General features: G+C 33.9%; 3 protein-coding genes across 4 annotated transcripts; 1 reads left to right on the top strand and 2 right to left on the bottom strand.

Moving 5' to 3' along the window:
- The first annotated feature begins 582 nt into the window (after positions 1-582).
- Positions 583-4,863, top strand: LOC140965676 (uncharacterized). The gene is made up of 6 exons (XM_073425824.1): positions 583-839; positions 1,464-1,606; positions 2,211-2,354; positions 2,976-3,161; positions 3,629-3,753; positions 4,377-4,863. Exons 1-6 carry the CDS (start codon positions 635-637, stop codon positions 4,600-4,602), a joined length of 1,029 nt encoding a protein of 342 aa, XP_073281925.1. The 5' UTR covers positions 583-634; the 3' UTR covers positions 4,603-4,863.
- A 344-nt stretch (positions 4,864-5,207) lies between these two features.
- On the bottom strand, positions 5,208-11,693 carry LOC140965667 (protein Dr1 homolog). Its single transcript, XM_073425813.1, has 6 exons — positions 11,464-11,693; positions 11,271-11,332; positions 8,910-8,999; positions 7,768-7,862; positions 6,361-6,429; positions 5,208-5,596 (listed from the first exon to the last, which is right to left on the bottom strand). The coding sequence occupies exons 2-6, from the start codon at positions 11,323-11,325 to the stop codon at positions 5,432-5,434; spliced, it is 474 nt and encodes a 157-aa protein (XP_073281914.1). The 5' UTR covers positions 11,326-11,332; positions 11,464-11,693; the 3' UTR covers positions 5,208-5,431.
- Positions 11,694-13,200: 1,507 nt separating this feature from the next.
- On the bottom strand, positions 13,201-17,077 carry LOC140965626 (L-Ala-D/L-amino acid epimerase). 2 transcript variants are annotated; one of them, XM_073425744.1, is made up of 7 exons: positions 16,351-17,076; positions 15,050-15,160; positions 14,607-14,823; positions 14,179-14,512; positions 13,700-13,761; positions 13,518-13,590; positions 13,201-13,350 (listed from the first exon to the last, which is right to left on the bottom strand). In XM_073425744.1, coding segments are annotated over exons 1-7 (1,248 nt in total). In that variant the 5' UTR covers positions 16,801-17,076; the 3' UTR covers positions 13,201-13,349. The 2 variants fall into 2 exon arrangements, with proteins under 2 accessions (XP_073281845.1, XP_073281844.1); XM_073425743.1 differs by lacking the exon at positions 13,201-13,350 and having other exon boundaries at positions 13,514-13,590; positions 16,351-17,077.
- Positions 17,078-17,346: the final 269 nt, after the last annotated feature.

The following is a 17,346-nucleotide window of genomic DNA, read 5'->3' as shown; positions in this document are numbered from 1 at the left end:
GTATAAAGATTCGAGCAAAGTTCAAGCCAGAACACATTAACTCAGGCTTCAACTAAATACGTGCACGGCTACTTAGATTATTAGATACATCATCCACCCTGATAATTCATCTTATAACTCAAATCATATCAAAAAAATTAAATGAAACTACAAAGTATTAAGATAAAAAAAAAATATTCGATAACGAATTTTTTATAAATAAAATAAAATTGTATCTAAGTTGATAAGAAAATTTAATTTGATAAATTTAATTCAAATACTCAATTAGTTTCACACACACACTAGATAGCTAAAAAATGGTAAAAATTTGTGTGAGATGGCCTTACGGGTCGTATTTTGTGAGAATGATATCTTATTTGAGTCATCCACGAAAAAATATTATTTTTTATGCTAAAAATATTATTTTTTATTGTGAATATCGATAATATTGACCTGTCTCACATGTAAATATTCGGGAGAACTTAATAAAAAAAATTAAATTGCTTAGGTAATTAGACAATGGAAAAGAAGTCACATCTCTCATTTCTTGATCATTCATTGATTCTCCGCAGAAAATTGCAGTCTCTGTCTCTCTCTTTGGGGTTGCTTTTGAGTGAGGATTTGGGAAATTGTCGCTTAGCTAAAAGCAGGAGACATGGGTTGCTCGTTCTCGGGTTTGAACGCCTTATACGACGCCGTTAATGGTGGAGGAGATGTGTGGATCAACGAGAACCGTTTCAGGATCGTGAGGCAGCTGGGGGAAGGTGGTTTCGCGTACGTTTTTCTTGTCAAGGAGGTTCTTTCTGATCCTTCGAGCACTGGCATTGCCAAGAAGATCAAGGACTCTTCTCACATCTCTGGTACTCACTGATCCGTGATTGAATTGTGTGTTTGTTCTGTTATGCGTATTTTACCTATTTGTAGTCAGGATCTGTCAATTTGGGATTAATTGATTCGCGGGTTTTGAATTACATGATCAACGTTTTTTTTCCTTGTTTTTTGATTTGTGGTTCCGAGTTCTGATTGTTGTCACGTTGTGTCAAAAGTTGGCTTTAAATGTATAGAGGTTTGTCATCAACATAGAATAGAGATGAAATTTGCTAAATAAATTAGCTAAATGCATCTTAGCAAGGTGGTGGCAAAAACTTCAAATGGAATAGAGATGAAATGGGACCCCAAAGTACTCTTACTAAATAAATTAGTTAAATGCATCTTAACAAGGTGCTAGCAAAAACTTCAAACAGAAAGAAGCAGATGAGGATTGTTTTAAGGATCACTCTGCCTTTTTGCAAAATTGATCTGCTGGAAAGCTTTCTTGTCATGTCAAAATGGTTGCAGGGCAAGGGAGAAAGGAAATCATACAAATCAGGAAATTGCTAACATTTTTATTGGTTTTTTCTGTGTTTTTGAAAATGGTCATTTTGAGCCTGATAGGACTATGTAATTACCTGGTTGGTACTCTTCTGAATCATTTCTATTTGCAGATGATGGAACATATGCGATCAAGAAAGTTCTCGTTCAAAACAATGAACAACTGGAGTTGGTGAGAGAGGAAATTCGTGTTTCATCTTTGTTTAGCCACCGCAATCTACTTCCTCTTCTTGATCATGCAATCATCCCAGTCAAGGTAATATCTCTGTAATCATTTTTTCTCAAGTCTTATGTTTATTCTTTCACAACCAGTAATATTGTGTGTTTAATTTTGTATTAAGAGGTTTGCACTTGTCTGGGTCTGTGCCATGGAATTGGTACCTATAGATGCTCTAGGGGAAAAATGTGCAGTGATGAAGTGTGCTGCTTATATTTGTTGTTTCACACAATGAGGGTGATTGTATGGTTAATTAGCACATCATTTTGTGAAGAAAAGCTGCAATCTTTTGAAGATGTGCTCTTTTCTTTTTTATCATTGAGTCTTGAGCCATCACAGGTTAAAGAGGCAGACTTCTATTTTGTATTGATGAAATTATGAACAGCCCAAAAAGCATACGTAAAATCAAACAAATTGTTTCGAAAAGTCAATTAGTAGAAGTCCAGCTAAGATTTTCTGAAGTACAACATGCATAAGCTCTGGTTTGCGACCTTTAATGATTGCTTGTTCAAGGGATAGAGGAACGTTGTCGTTGAATTTTATTTTGGATGTCTACTTAAACTTGCTAGTAGTTTGTGCATACTAAGTTCATTTATCCTCATCAGATTGGTTATTTATCAAAATCTCTTTTTTGACCGGCCAGGTTACACAAGATCAATCATGGAAGAATGAAGCATACTTATTGTTTCCCGTCCATGTAGATGGAACATTATTGGACAATGCCAAAGCTATGAAAGTTAAGAAAGAGTTCTTTTCTACCTCAGACGTACTTCAAATATTTCGCCAGGTAGGTAATGAAATTGCTCCTACCTTGTGGGTTTGTTGAACTGTGCTGGCAAAATGTACAAATAATGCACATGAGTTGTTCATGGTGCCTAGTGCCTATTGACAGTTGACTCATGATTGGTAAAGATCTATTCACTTTGCTTCAAAGGATATGTCTGAAGCAACATTTCCAGTGTATAATTCCAAGTGGTTCTATATTGCGATGACACTAGTGGCACTAATTTTCTAGTGAATTTTTATTTTTGTGCTGCACGTATGGTTAAGTCTTGTGTCAATATGCTACATAGGTACACAAACTTAAACTGCTATTTTTAAATCAAAATACTTCCTTACATGTCTTTAGCAATGGCTGTAGTGTTTTTCTATATATCGGCATAGCTGCTTAAGTTTATGCTTGTCTTAAAGGATGAAAATGCTTTTGTGGTATGTCCCAATGTCTGCCTCCTTTAAACAATGCTATATGTGTATATTTATCGTAAACACAAATTTTGAAGTGAAATTCTACTGCCTTTTATGGATTTTATGGTGACTATTGTGGGCGGTTTCCTGAGCAGCAAATTATTGTTCTAATCTACTTTCTTGCTCAAGGATAATGAGAATAACTGAAGAAACCGTTAATCAGCTTTGTGCAGGACTTGACCATATGCACAGTTTTGATCCTCCATATTCCCATAATGATATCAAACCTGGCAATGTCCTTTTGACACACAGGAAAGGAAAGTCACCTATAGCAATATTAATGGACTTTGGAAGTGCTCGTCCTGCGAGAAAACAAATTCGTTCTCGTTCAGAAGCACTACAACTGCAGGTTCCTATTAGAACTTTATATATTTCATGGCTTTATATCACTAGCTTTGTGCCAAAAAAGCCCAAATTAATAATTGAATTGTTAAAATGGCGAGGTCATTGGTAATCTCAACTGCTTATCAGACATTAATACCACCCAGAATTAGACAACAATCATAACAGTTTTGCAATAAGTTGTACCGTATGATTTGAAGTATGAAATTGAAAATAACTATCAAACTTGAAAATAGCAGTTCCACTTGGTAGAAAGATAAAAGGAGAACGCAATTGGTAAGCAAGAAAAAGTTATTGTATGAAGTTTGAAATGAAGGGAGAGTGGGAGAGCTCAGAAAGGTGCCAGAGTGGGAGAGAGATATTCTTCATATTTAATTTGTCAAGCTATCTCAATGTACCAGGTTTGCATGTCGGCCAGTTTTTGTGTGGTTAATGTGAATATTTTGATTTGATCTGTGTTTGTTTGTTACATAGGAATGGGCATCTGAGCATTGTTCAGCTCCTTTCCGTGCTCCTGAATTATGGGATTGTCCTAGCCAAGCAGACATTGACGAGAGAACTGATATCTGGTCATTAGGCTGCACTTTGTTTGCAATCATGTAAGAATGTTTCCTTCATGTCATGGGAACTTTTCATCTTGTTTTTGAAGAAACATAATGTCACCTTTTCGTGAGCTATGCTCATTGAGTAACCACCATGATCTTGATCTTTGTGCCACAACTGTAGAGGATCAAATTTTGGTTGTATTCCCAATTTCCCAGAGAATTTGAAAGATATTAATATCTTAAGAAGATTATTACAATGTAATACGAGTGAAGGTCTTTAATTTAGCATTGTGAAAAGAGATTATGAGCCAATCTTAAAATGTATTGCTTTAAGTTCAAGAAGGTGCTCAAAATTGGATATGTGGATGCTGCTGAGGAAATAGATATAACAAATGCAACATTTATGTGGGAGAATTAACTTCCCTAAGACATTTGGGTTACTTCATCGACAAGGCTAGGTTGCTTTTATGTTAACCGAGTTGCATACAATCTATCTTGTAACAAAGTTGTCTAGTTTAGGGGCACCTCTCATCTCCTCTTAGTTTCTTTATTCTTATATCGCTACAAAGGATCCAAAATGCGCAGTTTCTTTATTATGGCCTTGTAGGGTTTCTACCAACTTGTGGTGTCTGCAATTCTCTTTGGTCTTTTGCTTTATATATGAATGAATTTTGTAGGTATGGTGTATCTCCATTTGAATTTGCACTCGGAGAATCCGGTGGGAGCTTGCAATTGGCCATTGTAAATGTCCAAATAAAATGGCCGAGTGGACCTAATCCTCCGTATCCAGAGGCACTACACCAGTTTGTAACATGGATGTTGCAGCCTCAACCCGCCGTTCGCCCCTGCATTGGTGATGCTATCATTCATGTTGATAAGCTGATCTCAAAATTTTCAAATTGAAGGAATAGAACAGGATTACTGTAGGTTTTGTACTTCATAACGTCGGGTTGTACTTTATAGAGTTACATTACTGTTGATTATTTGTTGAGGTGCATTTCAGATGTGCTGGGATACGTTTTGGACACTAGGTTAATTTAGCGACTCTGTTTACACACACACAGACGCGTGTATATATAACACAAGGTGATTACTAATTTGTAGTTCATGTTAAGAGTGACCGATTTTAGTCTCCTATGTTCACATCGGGTCACGATTTTTTTGTTTCATACCAAGTTTAATGAATTCAGCCCCTATAAATCATCCTCAGTAGGCTCGCTATTTAATTAACTTTGTCTTTAACTTTAGACCATTTCGAATCGGTCTTCCATATAGGTTGCCCGGACCCACGTTAGCTCGGTTAATTTAATTGAATTGCTCACATATTCATCAATAATACCATTATTTTCATTTTACCCTGGAAATGAAAGAATTAAAGAAACATACATCGAGGTAAAGGATTACCCACAGGTACTTGCGCGCTTGAAAAGACGTAAATGACAATGAAAGAATTAAAAAAGCATACATCGAGACAAAGGATTACCCACGTATACTCGCGCGCTTGAAAAGACAAAAGACGTACATGACGTAAGTTAAAACTAAAATAGCATATACGGAGACAATCTTGAAAGACTGCTTAAAGAGGCCAACAAATTACTAACATATACATAGGAACATAGTACACAGCAGACCTCTCTACGTTATGCAAGAACCATTTGTACATTATGACAAAAGAAATGCTGGAGTCGAGAATTCTCTAGTAAAGAGTTCAAGAAAACTCAGAAATTCTAAGTTAGCTACTCAAACTTGGTCGAGTCTCAGAATCTGATTGCTTGGGAACCACTGTGCCTCCATTCATTCGAGCACGTGCCTCTGCAAACATCCTTTGTTGCTCTACCAGTGCTTCCTCTTCAGTCATTTCAGCTCCGTTGCTCAATTTACCGCTTCTCACGGTATCCTATGTCGAACCATTCAACCATAAGCAACACAAACAATTATATTAGGAAGTTAATTACATTTTTCTGATGAAGCAATGATCATTACATGTAACTAAGCATGATCTAGGAAGGAAAGCCGATACAAACTGACCCCAAGAGTCTGTTGTCAGGGTCAAAATTTTAGACTATTAATTTCTCCCACATTTAGGTGATTTTACAAATATCAACAAATCAATGTATTAAAAATATGATTTTTTTTATAATTTTCATAATCCATTTCCTTTTTTATTTCCTCCAACCCTTATAAACCGCTCAGCTCCAATTACAAGCATATCTGGCACCACAGCAGCTGAGGCCAATCTAGGAATGGGATTCAGGTTACAACCTTGGCGCGGGTTAGAAAAGTAGAAGGATGTTAGTGATTGTGGATATATAATGGATAAGTATATACCCAACCAAGACTAGGCCCAGCTTATTGAGGGCCATTGGGTCTGAGTCCAAGAATGGCCATTTTCTCATTATGCTCTGGCCTGCCCTGTTAACTTTTTACTGGTCTATTAGATACAACGCCATCCATTTACATTCCTACAGGTCACAGCATTTGCCGCCACCAGCATATTAACGACAAAAACAACAAAGATAAGCCAAAGTAAAAGCCATAAACGTCGAGTGACTTATTTAATCAATGTTTAAAAGCACACTCAGCAACTAAATATCTCGTGAATCTAGAGTTCCTAAAAAGATACAAGGTCCAAGTCTGTGTGAGAGAGGGAGGCAAACTTACCATAGTCTCAAGCCTATGTTGCTCATAGGCGGCATAAACTTCTTCAATATAGTCTCCAAATCCAAGAACCTGAGAAAACAAGACAGAGCAAATCTAGGTTATTGAACAGATGAGAAAAATTAGCACCAAAAAAATAGATAGGAAAATTAATAGGTGAGAAGGTTAATTTATTCATGGGATACAGCGATATTATTTAATTGAAAGTACAATATTTGGAGTCAAATGCACACTTTAGCTTAGAAGTAAAAAGTCAAGGCACCATACAATATGATCCATGTCATATTGCACCTCAAATTTGCAAAAATTTGGCATATTTTACACTGAAGCGATTCAATGAGAAAATGAAACCATAAAATTGTCTCAGATGTACTTCAACTAATATAAACATCCAACTACAAAAAGGTTTGCTCCTATTTCACCATGTTGCAACTGTTTCCCCGTTTTCACTTAGCATTCTGCGTCGCAACCTTGTCATTTATCCAGGCATATTTTTCTTACATAGTAAATAATAAGTAGAAAAGTTATCTTAATCATACTTACAACTATGTTTTGGAAAAAAATGATAAAATACCAGAATATTTCGATACTGTATATAAAAGTTACAATGAAAGGTCAACCAAAATTACATAAATTTTAGCATGCAGATATGCAAATATATGTGAAAAAAAATAACGAATTTAAGAAGAATGTTCTACAAAATATCATGTATTTTATTATTATACACGTACAGTATATATACATTTCAGTTGCATTCTCTAATGCATATTTTTTGAAAATATATTTTATACTGCAACATACTAGTGGGAAAAATCAGTGAATAAAAATGATGGTGTTCTCAAGAACTATAAATATTTATTCATCTGTATTTATTTGAAACAAAAAACAAATCACTAAAAAGAGTAAGTTTGAGTGCAAATTTATAATAATACGTTAATCAAATTGAAGTTTCATTCGGAAAACATGACATGACACATAAATGTGAAGGACATACAATAAGATGGGCGTCTGGCATAATAATATTCTATTCAAGTTAAGAAGAGGGAACCGAAGGATAACAGTATTCAAGTGTCGTGTCATATTTTGGACAGATGCCTCCCATTTGCAGTGGCCAGAAATGCTACAGCAGTAAAGCACAGGCATTGGAAAATTTCTTGCTAAGTATAGCAGCTCAATGTAGAATAGATGTTGGACAAATTTGTAAAACAAAATCATAAGATTCCAATCCAGAAATGATGTTCAGCAAATATGAAGAACAAAATCAGAAGATTCAGTTCCAAAGGAACATATCATAGAAGACAATAACATAACCCAAAAAAGCCCCTTTTAAGACTTTATACGATGTTGATGGCTGAGATCAATCAATAATTATCACGAGAAGCAAAACCAAAAGAAATACTAGGGTAGAACCTCTAAAGCCTTGAGTACATGTTCTGGTGCAATAGTTCTTTTGTCTTCCCTGTTACAAACTTCATTGGATTCTGATGAAATTAGATTGATAAATTCTGTGAAAAATGAAAATCATTTAGCATAAATCATAGTATAGAGCTTGCAAAAGCACTGCATAAGAATTGAAAACAACAATAGACACATCAAAACTTTGATCTGCGGTGAATTATATCAGTTAGCTGGTTAAGAACTTCACCAATGCCCAGAGCAACATTTCCTACTCATAACACCATCAAGAAACAATCCTGAAAAAAGTGGCCCAATTTAAAACGTATCACTACTTTTTCGTTGATTATTTTTCTTTTTCTTACATTTTTGGATCATGATGAAGGTGCTCGTTGGAGTCAATGCGCTAAGAGGTAAACTAAAATGGTAACTAAGTATCCTGACATTTAACTCAGTCGGCGTCAAACATTTGATAATTTTGACTGTTGAACCCCGCCAGGAAAGGCCATTACAGGGCCAGACATGGAGATATCATAAATAGGTGGGATGGGATTAACCCAAACATATACTTAAACGCCTGGACAGCTGGGTCTTTATCCGGTCAGCAGGGGTGTAGATCGCCATTGGTGCCAGTAAAAAAACCATGGACAAAAAAAAAAGCAGTTATATTTTTAAGATTCATATTTACATCCGTTAAACCTCATTAATCACTAGATGTTTCACAGAAAATCAATTTGCCAGAAATGAAGATAACAAGTCCATCTTAATCACTTTTAACAAAAATGAGGCATTTCGCCCAAAGTGTATGAACAAAAAGAGTTCTTCCATCCCTAGTATGGTTAGGAGCATTGAATGGTACTCACTTTGCAGAGAAAAATCGATTACTATCCTAATCAACACTTAGAACATGGTTGCTCTATCTATTAAAAAGAAGATTCAAGTCTTAATGATGCCAATCGCATCAAAATTATTTAAACTATGAAATAATTCATAAGTACTAAAACAGTAAATGAAGTGCACAACCTAATGGCTTAAACAAATTACACACTGAATTGAAGCAAATCTAACAATAGTAGCCTAATTTATACCCAATTGGAAAGTAAAAGAAATAATGAATGTCGAAACATTATAAATGAAAACAAACACAAAACACAAACCTACACAACACTCAATCAGAAGATCCTGAGCATCTCTTGCAACACGAACATCCGGCGGGAGCATCTCCTTGATAATTTTTGTCATAGTCGCTGCAACAATATCATTTATGTATCTTGTATGAAAACGGAGCCGACAAAGTGAAAGAATTCATCCACTTGCAAAGGCAATATAACAGCAACTGTCTTACTACATAGTAACCAAATGAGTTTTGTTTTTTACAAAGACATTCCGGGTTGTTTCGTTACTGCTATTAACAGTAATCAGGAACTTGAATTAAATAAAATATTTTCTAGATACAAGCATAACAAATTAGCAATCTATAGCTTAATTCATGTCTTATGACTACAAGATCAAGCTCGGATTGTCTGGGTGTCATTAGAAAATGTGGCTTGAGGAACTATATATGGAGCGATTCGGCATTAATTGATATCAACTCCTCAGAGATTGAAAAGTTCAACTCCCTTAACAACAACTTATGAATCTTTACATATTTCTTTGGGTTTACACATCCAACTAATCCATTGACAAAAATATTTCACGGGCAAATCGAGTTATTTAGGCCCTGAGAGACTAACATGGCGAGCTACTAGACATCAAAGGGAAAAGTTGGACTAAATGGATCCACGGCAATTCAATATCAAGAAAATAAATAGAGAGTGATTGCACAACCAAGAGAAGCAAAAAACCATGGTTATGGACCCTACAAGAAGACTTTAATACAGCTCCATGCTCCATCTAAGCTTAACGAAAATAAAAATTAACTACTAGGATAGAAGCTTAAATATCTTAATATCGAGTGGTACGGTCTAGGTAAGGTCACACCTTGATGGTGTAGCCATGGAAGACCCGACACATTTAAAATAAGGTCTAAAGATATTGCACAAGAAAGTGGATCCAATATAGAACTCCAATAGAATTAAGTATAGACATAAAATGCTAATACATGTCCTAATAACTCTTCTTAACTAAAAAGAACTTCAGATATCAAAATTCTGTGTTTTTATCGTCTCCTTGTTACAATTTAATTCCCAGCCAAAACCATTAAACAAGAAAAGTCGGTTACTTAATCTTTCCCAAGTTCATTATGTTCATTATGAAACTTTGCACATAAAAGTTTACAATTCAGAATCATTTGCCTCAACTCAATCACATTGAACCAACTCGAGACAAAGGCCTCTAAATAAAAATAAAAAAAATAACCCTGAATTTCTAAGGATGTTAGGAACAACGAGAAGACACCGTTGTCAATTTGAGGGGTGTAAACAAATTTACAGATTAAAAAAAGTTAATTAAGCATTTCCTTCACAAAATTAATAACGGACATGGACTCAAGAAGAACGAAATTCAGATTAGTTTTAAATCTTCAGTTTCTGGTCATTACAAATTTACACGTTTAAAGGAATTGGGATACATTATTGAGTCCTAATTCTATTTAACTCGACAAATCCTTATGAATAAACATCTTCACAATAAATAATAATAATACCAAATCACCATTTTCAGAAATAAATCCGAAGCAAAAAGATTATTTTGAAACCCACCAACTCCAGATTTTAAAGATGATTCACTCATTTCAAACACATCAAATAGGAATTTGCAAATATAAATCCAATCAAATCCTCAAGTATGATTGAAAACATGGTAATAAATCTGTTGCAATTCCCTTCCAGTCTTTTTTCTATATGCACACAATTTATTAGAACAACTTTATGTAATACAGTAATAGAATATTTCTGTTTTGCACATTACATCATTTTTCAGATATAGCCACCGACTGTTGCTCGCCAATGTGAAAGAAAATACTACAATAGAATTGAACTCTATAATATTAACTATATTTCATCATGCATTGTGGAGTATTCCACTTAATCAAATATAACTATGGACTCCCACCTTGACACTTATCAGTTATCCCTAACTATTACATGCCTCTGCCAAAGCATGATCTGATTCCTTGGTAAATGTATGATGAGATGTTTTTCCATCCTTCTTCCCGCTCTTTACCGACTTCCATTATCTTTGAATAACGTTTTTAAATGTAATTGATATTTTGGTAGCTCATACATCTAGTTCGAATAATGAAGCCTAGATCATAAACAAAAATAGATACTATTTCAATAACCAGTGGCAAGTTCCAACTGAAGCTTACTACGAATTACTGCTATTCTATGGGCAGTTAATAAGCATGCCTGTTTTGATCGCAACTTCGTGAAACTTAGTCAATTAGAGGAAAAAATCCAAACGATAAGAAATATCAAACTAGAAAAACGAAAGCTTCCACTTTGAAGGTAAACAAAAGACGAAAACATACAAACAGAGTAAAATAGGGGTAACAAGGAAAAAACGGGGACAAAAATAACCTTTAGGAAGGGAAGCATCCTCCTTGATCTTACCAACAATATCCATAGGTTCCATAATTGACCTAAAAATTGCAAGGAATCGAGAAAAACTAAAGATCAAACACAACAACCAATACGCGGTAGTTTGAAAATAATGATTTCAAATCATTATACGAATTGTTCAAAAGAAAAAGTGTAAATTTGATTTACTTACAGGTGTAACAAAGGCCGTAAATCCGAATACCAACAGGACAAGCGAGGAAAGGTAAAATTGGAGGAAGAATTTTGGTGCGAGATGAGAAGGTGGTGGTCGGAGTCGCGGGCGGTCGTTCGTATGAAAATGAGAAATAACTAGGGCAAAGATTTCTCCAAAGCGCGTGAGTAAGTCCACACGCGCTCGTGAGGCTAAGGTGGCAGAAAAGAGTCACAGTGTGGAGCACGTACCCGCGCAATCGCCTAGGAGTGTGCAAGAAGAGGGGAAAATGTTCAGACTCCAGACACTCTTTTAGCTTTTTTCTTTGGGAAAATACCAAAAAGAATTTACTCAAGAAAAATAGCAATTTCTTTATCTAGAAAAAAAACAAATTCATATGTATTGTTTATGTTTTTTCACAAAAATTTCGTTGAAACAATCTCACAGGTTAATTTTATAAAACAGATCTATAATTCGACTCGATTAATGAAAATTTATTATTTTTTATGTTAAAAATATTACTTTTTCATTTAAATATGAATCGGATTGACTCATATCGGAGATCGTATCACAAAAGACCTATTCATTTTTTAGTCCGGTCAATTTTTATTATAATTAGATCTCTCTTGTTTGTATCAAACTTATTCCCAATAGTGTTATAAGAAAATTTGTTCCTTCAAAATACACATGATATTATAATTATATTATTTCCACATTATCAGGTAGAAAGTAAAGATGATATAGGACTATCACTGAGATAACTTGAAATTGTACAAAACAAGTGATATCGGTTGATTACTAGTTAATTTCTTTTATTTGGCAAACAAAATGTACCCTAAAAGTATAAAAATAAGGTTTAAAAATATAAATTAATATACCAAAAAATAAATCTTATTTTTCAATCTTATCAAATCTTTTATTCCTTTTCTCTATCAAACAGTTTTTCATAAGTTTATAAACGTTTAAACAACTTATGAATTATATTAAAAAAATCTTATAAAAAAATCGTGACATGGAAAAATAATTATTATATTTTATCGGATATTATATATAAATAAATAAATCAATGTCAATTTTAGGTGTCCGCGTGTTCTTTCAAAGTTAATTTTAAAAAAAAATATCATAGAGTTTTTCTTAATTCATTTTTTTTAAAAAAATTATAATTTTTTTCACATTTCCAATATCTGCAAATTAGTTTTATTCTCCACAAATCTGTCGATATAAATAACACTTATTATTATTATTATTATTATTATTATTATTATTATTATTATTATTATTATTATTATTATTATTATTATTATTATTATTATTATTATTATTATTATTATTATTATTATTATTATTATTATTATTATTATTATTATTATTATTATTATTATTATTATTATTATTATTATTATTATTATTATTATTATTATTATTATTATTATTATTATTATTATTATTATTATTATTATTATTATTATTATTATTATTATTATTATTATTATTATTATTATTATTATTATTATTATTATTATTATTATTATTATTATTATTATTATTATTATTATTATTATTATTATTATTATTATTATTATTATTATTATTATTATTATTATTATTATTATTATTATTATTATTATTATTATTATTATTATTATTATTATTATTATTATTATTATTATTATTATTATTATTATTATTATTATTATTATTATTATTATTATTATTATTATTATTATTATTATTATTATTATTATTATTATTATTATTATTATTATTATTATTATTATTATATTGGGCTCCGCATCTCGGAATTGAGTGGAATGAATTTAACACAAACTTCTCCAATGCATCCAAGAAAAGAAGGATTAACCCAGGGCACACGATTGATTTGAAGGGAGTGAGCTTCCTGATCGTTTTCTGCACATGCCAACGAATTCAGCATTGAAGATCAAATGCAGAAGCACAAAATATTGGATCTTTTTTACTAAAACACAAAAAATTATCAAGAGCCATCTTCGTGGATGTAAATGGTGGAGTTTCGTTGTTTCTGTGTGTTTATTTTTTCAACACCAAGTAGAACTTACCATAGCGTGTCGTCCCAGTGTAGAAAACCGCCATGGCCTCTAGCATTTGAAAACTTGTAAACTGGACCAGAGGCTAACAGTAAAGAATATTGTGAGTTACTAAAGATGTAGCACATCACTGGTGTAACAACTGATGAAGTGTGCTAGCAAGAAGGTTGAACTTGGCAGAGAACTAGAAGTACCTTTATAACCTTCGAGAACCGGATCCTCGGCCAATAAAATGGGAGTATCAAGGTCGATGAATCTGCAAACAAGTATTTATCAGGGATGGTAAAGAGCTAAATATGGAACCAAAACTGTCAATACTTGGGGTCATATTAATCAGCTTGCAGGGCATGGATTCTTCTCCTACAAGGAACAGTTGCATTCATTTTTTTCAACTCTAAATCGGGCAAGGATTTTCTGTAATGAATATATTTAGAGGTCAAACAAGGCATGCTAGAGTTATGCTTGATAATATCAAGATTTAAATTGATTCACAATATTTTATATCAATCTACAAGGGTGATGATTATACTCGAAATCAAGATATTTAGTTTGGTGGACATGATTTCACAGATTTAGGCCATATAATCGAACTGAGTAAATTATGTATCACACGTCATTCACCCTTCCTATTTTCTACAACATTCAGAATTCATAATAACAAAATATTACTTACTTGAAACACCCAAGACCAGCAGCCAAATTGCCAGCGAAGCCCATCGCAAGTCTAGTTTCAACCATCCCTCCAATCATCAGATCCAGTCCTGATGTTCTTGCTAGATCGATAATTTCAAGAGCTCCAAGAACTCCAACTTTAGCAAGTTTAATGTTGATTACATCCGCAAGATTTTCTTTCGCTATTTTCTTTACATCATCTAAACTACGGCAACTTTCATCAGCAGCAATAGATACTCCGTATTTGTTTCTTGCTATTTCACTAACATAACCAAGACCCTCCCAGTCGTCTCTGTGAACTGGCTGTTCAAAAAGCATGGGTGTCACCTCCATTTCTGCATAGAAATATACGAAATGATATCTTTCATGACAGTGAAATAAACAATATCTTCAGTTGCATGAAAACTTCAGTTGGAAGAAATGAAGTACCATGTAATTTCTCCAGAACTTGAATGGCTTCTTCAGAAGTATAACCTTCATTGGCATCCAAAATAAACAAGCAATCAGGGTGAACTGCGCGTATTGCTTGAAGCACTTGGATGTCAGACGTCAGATTCTTCCCAACTTTAAGCTTTAAAATCTTGAATCCTTGAATATTATATTTTGAAGCTAGCTCAGCGGCTTCGGTGGGGGAAACTATTGGAATCTATAAACGGTAATAATCATCAGTTAGTATGAACTGACAATAATATGCTGATCATGTCCTCTTAAAGTTCTCTATCTCCACCATCATCTTCTTTTAATTATATTTTTTTAAAGGTCTCCTTTCTTCTGGTCAAATTTGCATGAATATTGGCTAGTTTAAAGGTTAATGGTTTCTTGAGAAGATTTACGCAACGTGAAATAAACATGAAACTAAAAAGGAACTATACTGTTATGTCTGTTGTTATTTCATTTGAAAATCCACCAAAAAGTTTCCATAATGGTTGTCCAATGCTGTTTGCAACTGCATCAATCAATGCCATCTCAACTCCCGCTCTGACCTTCATCATCAGATACATATTTGTAAGCATGAGAAAATTCTAACTGTACAGAAAGGAAGATCAATGCGTTATTCCCACAACAGGGCTTTTTAAAAAAGCAATGAACAAGCTGAGCTAAAAAGTCAAAAATATAGATCCAATTACAAATACGTTTAGTGAAAAATCAGGTAATTCTATAGCAATTTCTGGTGAATGTGAATATTTAATAATTTCATGCGGATGCGGGACAATAATCCATTTGTTTGAAGGTATCAGGTAAGAGTTCTTGTTAAGTCAGTCAGTCTTATAATGAACATTTGCCCAAGTGTGCTCATGCAACCTTGCAAGATAAGCAAATATGTGCGACTCAAACTGGAAAATGAAAAAAAAACTATAATAATTGATACCAAATTAGGGGTGGCCGTACCGAACTACGGTACCGTATACCGTACCGTAAATATCGGTATGGAATTTTTCCATACCGATACCGGAAATTCGGTACACCGCACATTCGGTATACCGAATTTTCGATATGAAAAAGTTAATATCGGATACCGTACCGACACCGAAAATTTTGTCGGTATACCGAAAATAGACATTTTTTCGGTATATCGAACTTAAATTTTTTTAAAAAATAATTTAAAAAATTATTTTCGGTATTTCGGTAAATACCGAAAAAAATATAATTACGTACATACCGTACCGAAATTTTCGATATATCGATTTTTTCGGTAATTTCGATATTTTTTCGGTACGATGTTTCGGTATTTCGATATTTCGGTATATTTTCTCACCCCTATACCAAATGCTTCTCAAAAATATGACCTCAATCCCAGAACTAACTATAAAAAATTCGAACATTAAACCAAAAAAAAAAATTATCGAGTTTTTTTATAAAGAACAGTTTTCATAAGAAAAGATTGATAGAATGTGTACTCTAGAGATCTCTAATGGACTGCTAGCCTTCTCCCTCGGCGGCTCCGCCACTGCCCTTCGGACATAAGAACATGGAGCATCTAAACAAATTTTATTTATAATCTTGTTAAATATATGATTCAAACCAAAAAATTAACGGTCTTCCATGAATTCTATGGCCGTCAATGTTCCAAATGAAATAGAACACTCAAAACAATAACCAAAGAAGCGAAGGTCAAACAGTTAATCAAGATAAATAAATACAATTCAAAGTCAAAACTCAAAAACAGACTCACAGAAGCAAAAGAATGGCCCGGAAGAATAATCTGATTGATCTCAGACAAAACTTGCCCCAGAGTCTTGCCACGACTCCGCCTGAGAAACTGGCAAGCTTCCGCAGCTTTTGCCAGGGCAAGTGGCTGATCCTCGGCTGTTACACAAGGAAGAATGGGAGTCTCTCCCCAACCAACACACCCATTATTCAACTCAACTCGAATGGCCACGTTCTCCACTTTATCAAGCCTTGATGAAGCAATCGTGAAGGGGGAAATTAAAGGAACATTCAATGGCCTGCCCTCTGCTTTGTGAACGTCAATTGTGAACGTTTCCATCAAACTCTTGAACCCAAATGATGTAGATACCTGCGCAGCTGGCGGGGTGGTGGCCATGCACGATTTGATGGAGACGGAAACGGGATTCTTGATTTTGATGATGGGACTTGGGGAAAACAAGGATGATGGAACCATTTTTTCTGATTATTGGACGGGTGGGAATGATTCGAAGAGCTGCTGGCATCCGTCATTCTCTGTACTTTGTAGTTGTTTAAAGGATAGACAATTATTGTAATTGTCGATGTCATATTTCCCCTCAGCAAACAATGATTAATCGGAAATGCGTACCACTTATTTGTCGTTTTCCACGAAAGAAACCATTTTTCTTTCGGACTCTGACAGTGGTTTCCATTTTTTATTCTCTCGAGATTCTTTTGGTCTGCTTCGATTTGGCTCTTGAACAAATTGGTTGAGCTAGTCTAGTGTTTTGGCCTTTGAGACCTCATTTGAGCTTGTTTAGCCATCTTCTTTTTTTTTCCCCTTTTTGGAAAATAGTCATCTTCCTTTTCTTTTGGTGCCATTTCGGCCCCTTCCTTCATATACACATTTATTATAAAGTTATTACATGATCAATTTATACAATAACCTCGTAAATTTGACTCGTGATAAATGATACTGCATAATAAATAATTTGATGGTGACGTCCCTTGACCTAGTGGCAAGGTTATCATTTGGCCGCTT

This window comes from Primulina huaijiensis, unplaced genomic scaffold, assembly GCF_012295235.1.
Source record: "Primulina huaijiensis isolate GDHJ02 unplaced genomic scaffold, ASM1229523v2 scaffold11459, whole genome shotgun sequence".
Taxonomy (NCBI): Eukaryota; Viridiplantae; Streptophyta; class Magnoliopsida; order Lamiales; family Gesneriaceae; genus Primulina; species Primulina huaijiensis.
This window is presented reverse-complemented; position numbering and strand designations above follow the sequence as displayed.

Coding starts and splice junctions, on each gene's coding strand:
- LOC140965667 (XM_073425813.1), bottom strand. CDS start 11,325: ATGGAACCTATGGATATTGTTGGTAAGATCAAGGAGGATGCTTCCCTT. Junction 7,863..8,909: donor TCTGATTGAGTGTTGTGTAG/GTTTGTGTTTTG, acceptor CATTTTTCACAG/AATTTATCAATCTAATTTCA. Junction 6,430..7,767: donor ATGTACTCAAGGCTTTAGAG/GTTCTACCCTAG, acceptor TTGTTTTCTCAG/GTTCTTGGATTTGGAGACTA.
- LOC140965676 (XM_073425824.1), top strand. CDS start 635: ATGGGTTGCTCGTTCTCGGGTTTGAACGCCTTATACGACGCCGTTAAT. Junction 840..1,463: donor GGACTCTTCTCACATCTCTG/GTACTCACTGAT, acceptor TTCTATTTGCAG/ATGATGGAACATATGCGATC. Junction 2,355..2,975: donor TACTTCAAATATTTCGCCAG/GTAGGTAATGAA, acceptor ACCGTTAATCAG/CTTTGTGCAGGACTTGACCA.
- LOC140965626 (XM_073425743.1), bottom strand. CDS start 16,800: ATGGTTCCATCATCCTTGTTTTCCCCAAGTCCCATCATCAAAATCAAG. Junction 14,824..15,049: donor AAATAACAACAGACATAACA/GTATAGTTCCTT, acceptor TACCGTTTATAG/ATTCCAATAGTTTCCCCCAC. Junction 13,762..14,178: donor GCTGGTCTTGGGTGTTTCAA/GTAAGTAATATT, acceptor ACTTGTTTGCAG/ATTCATCGACCTTGATACTC.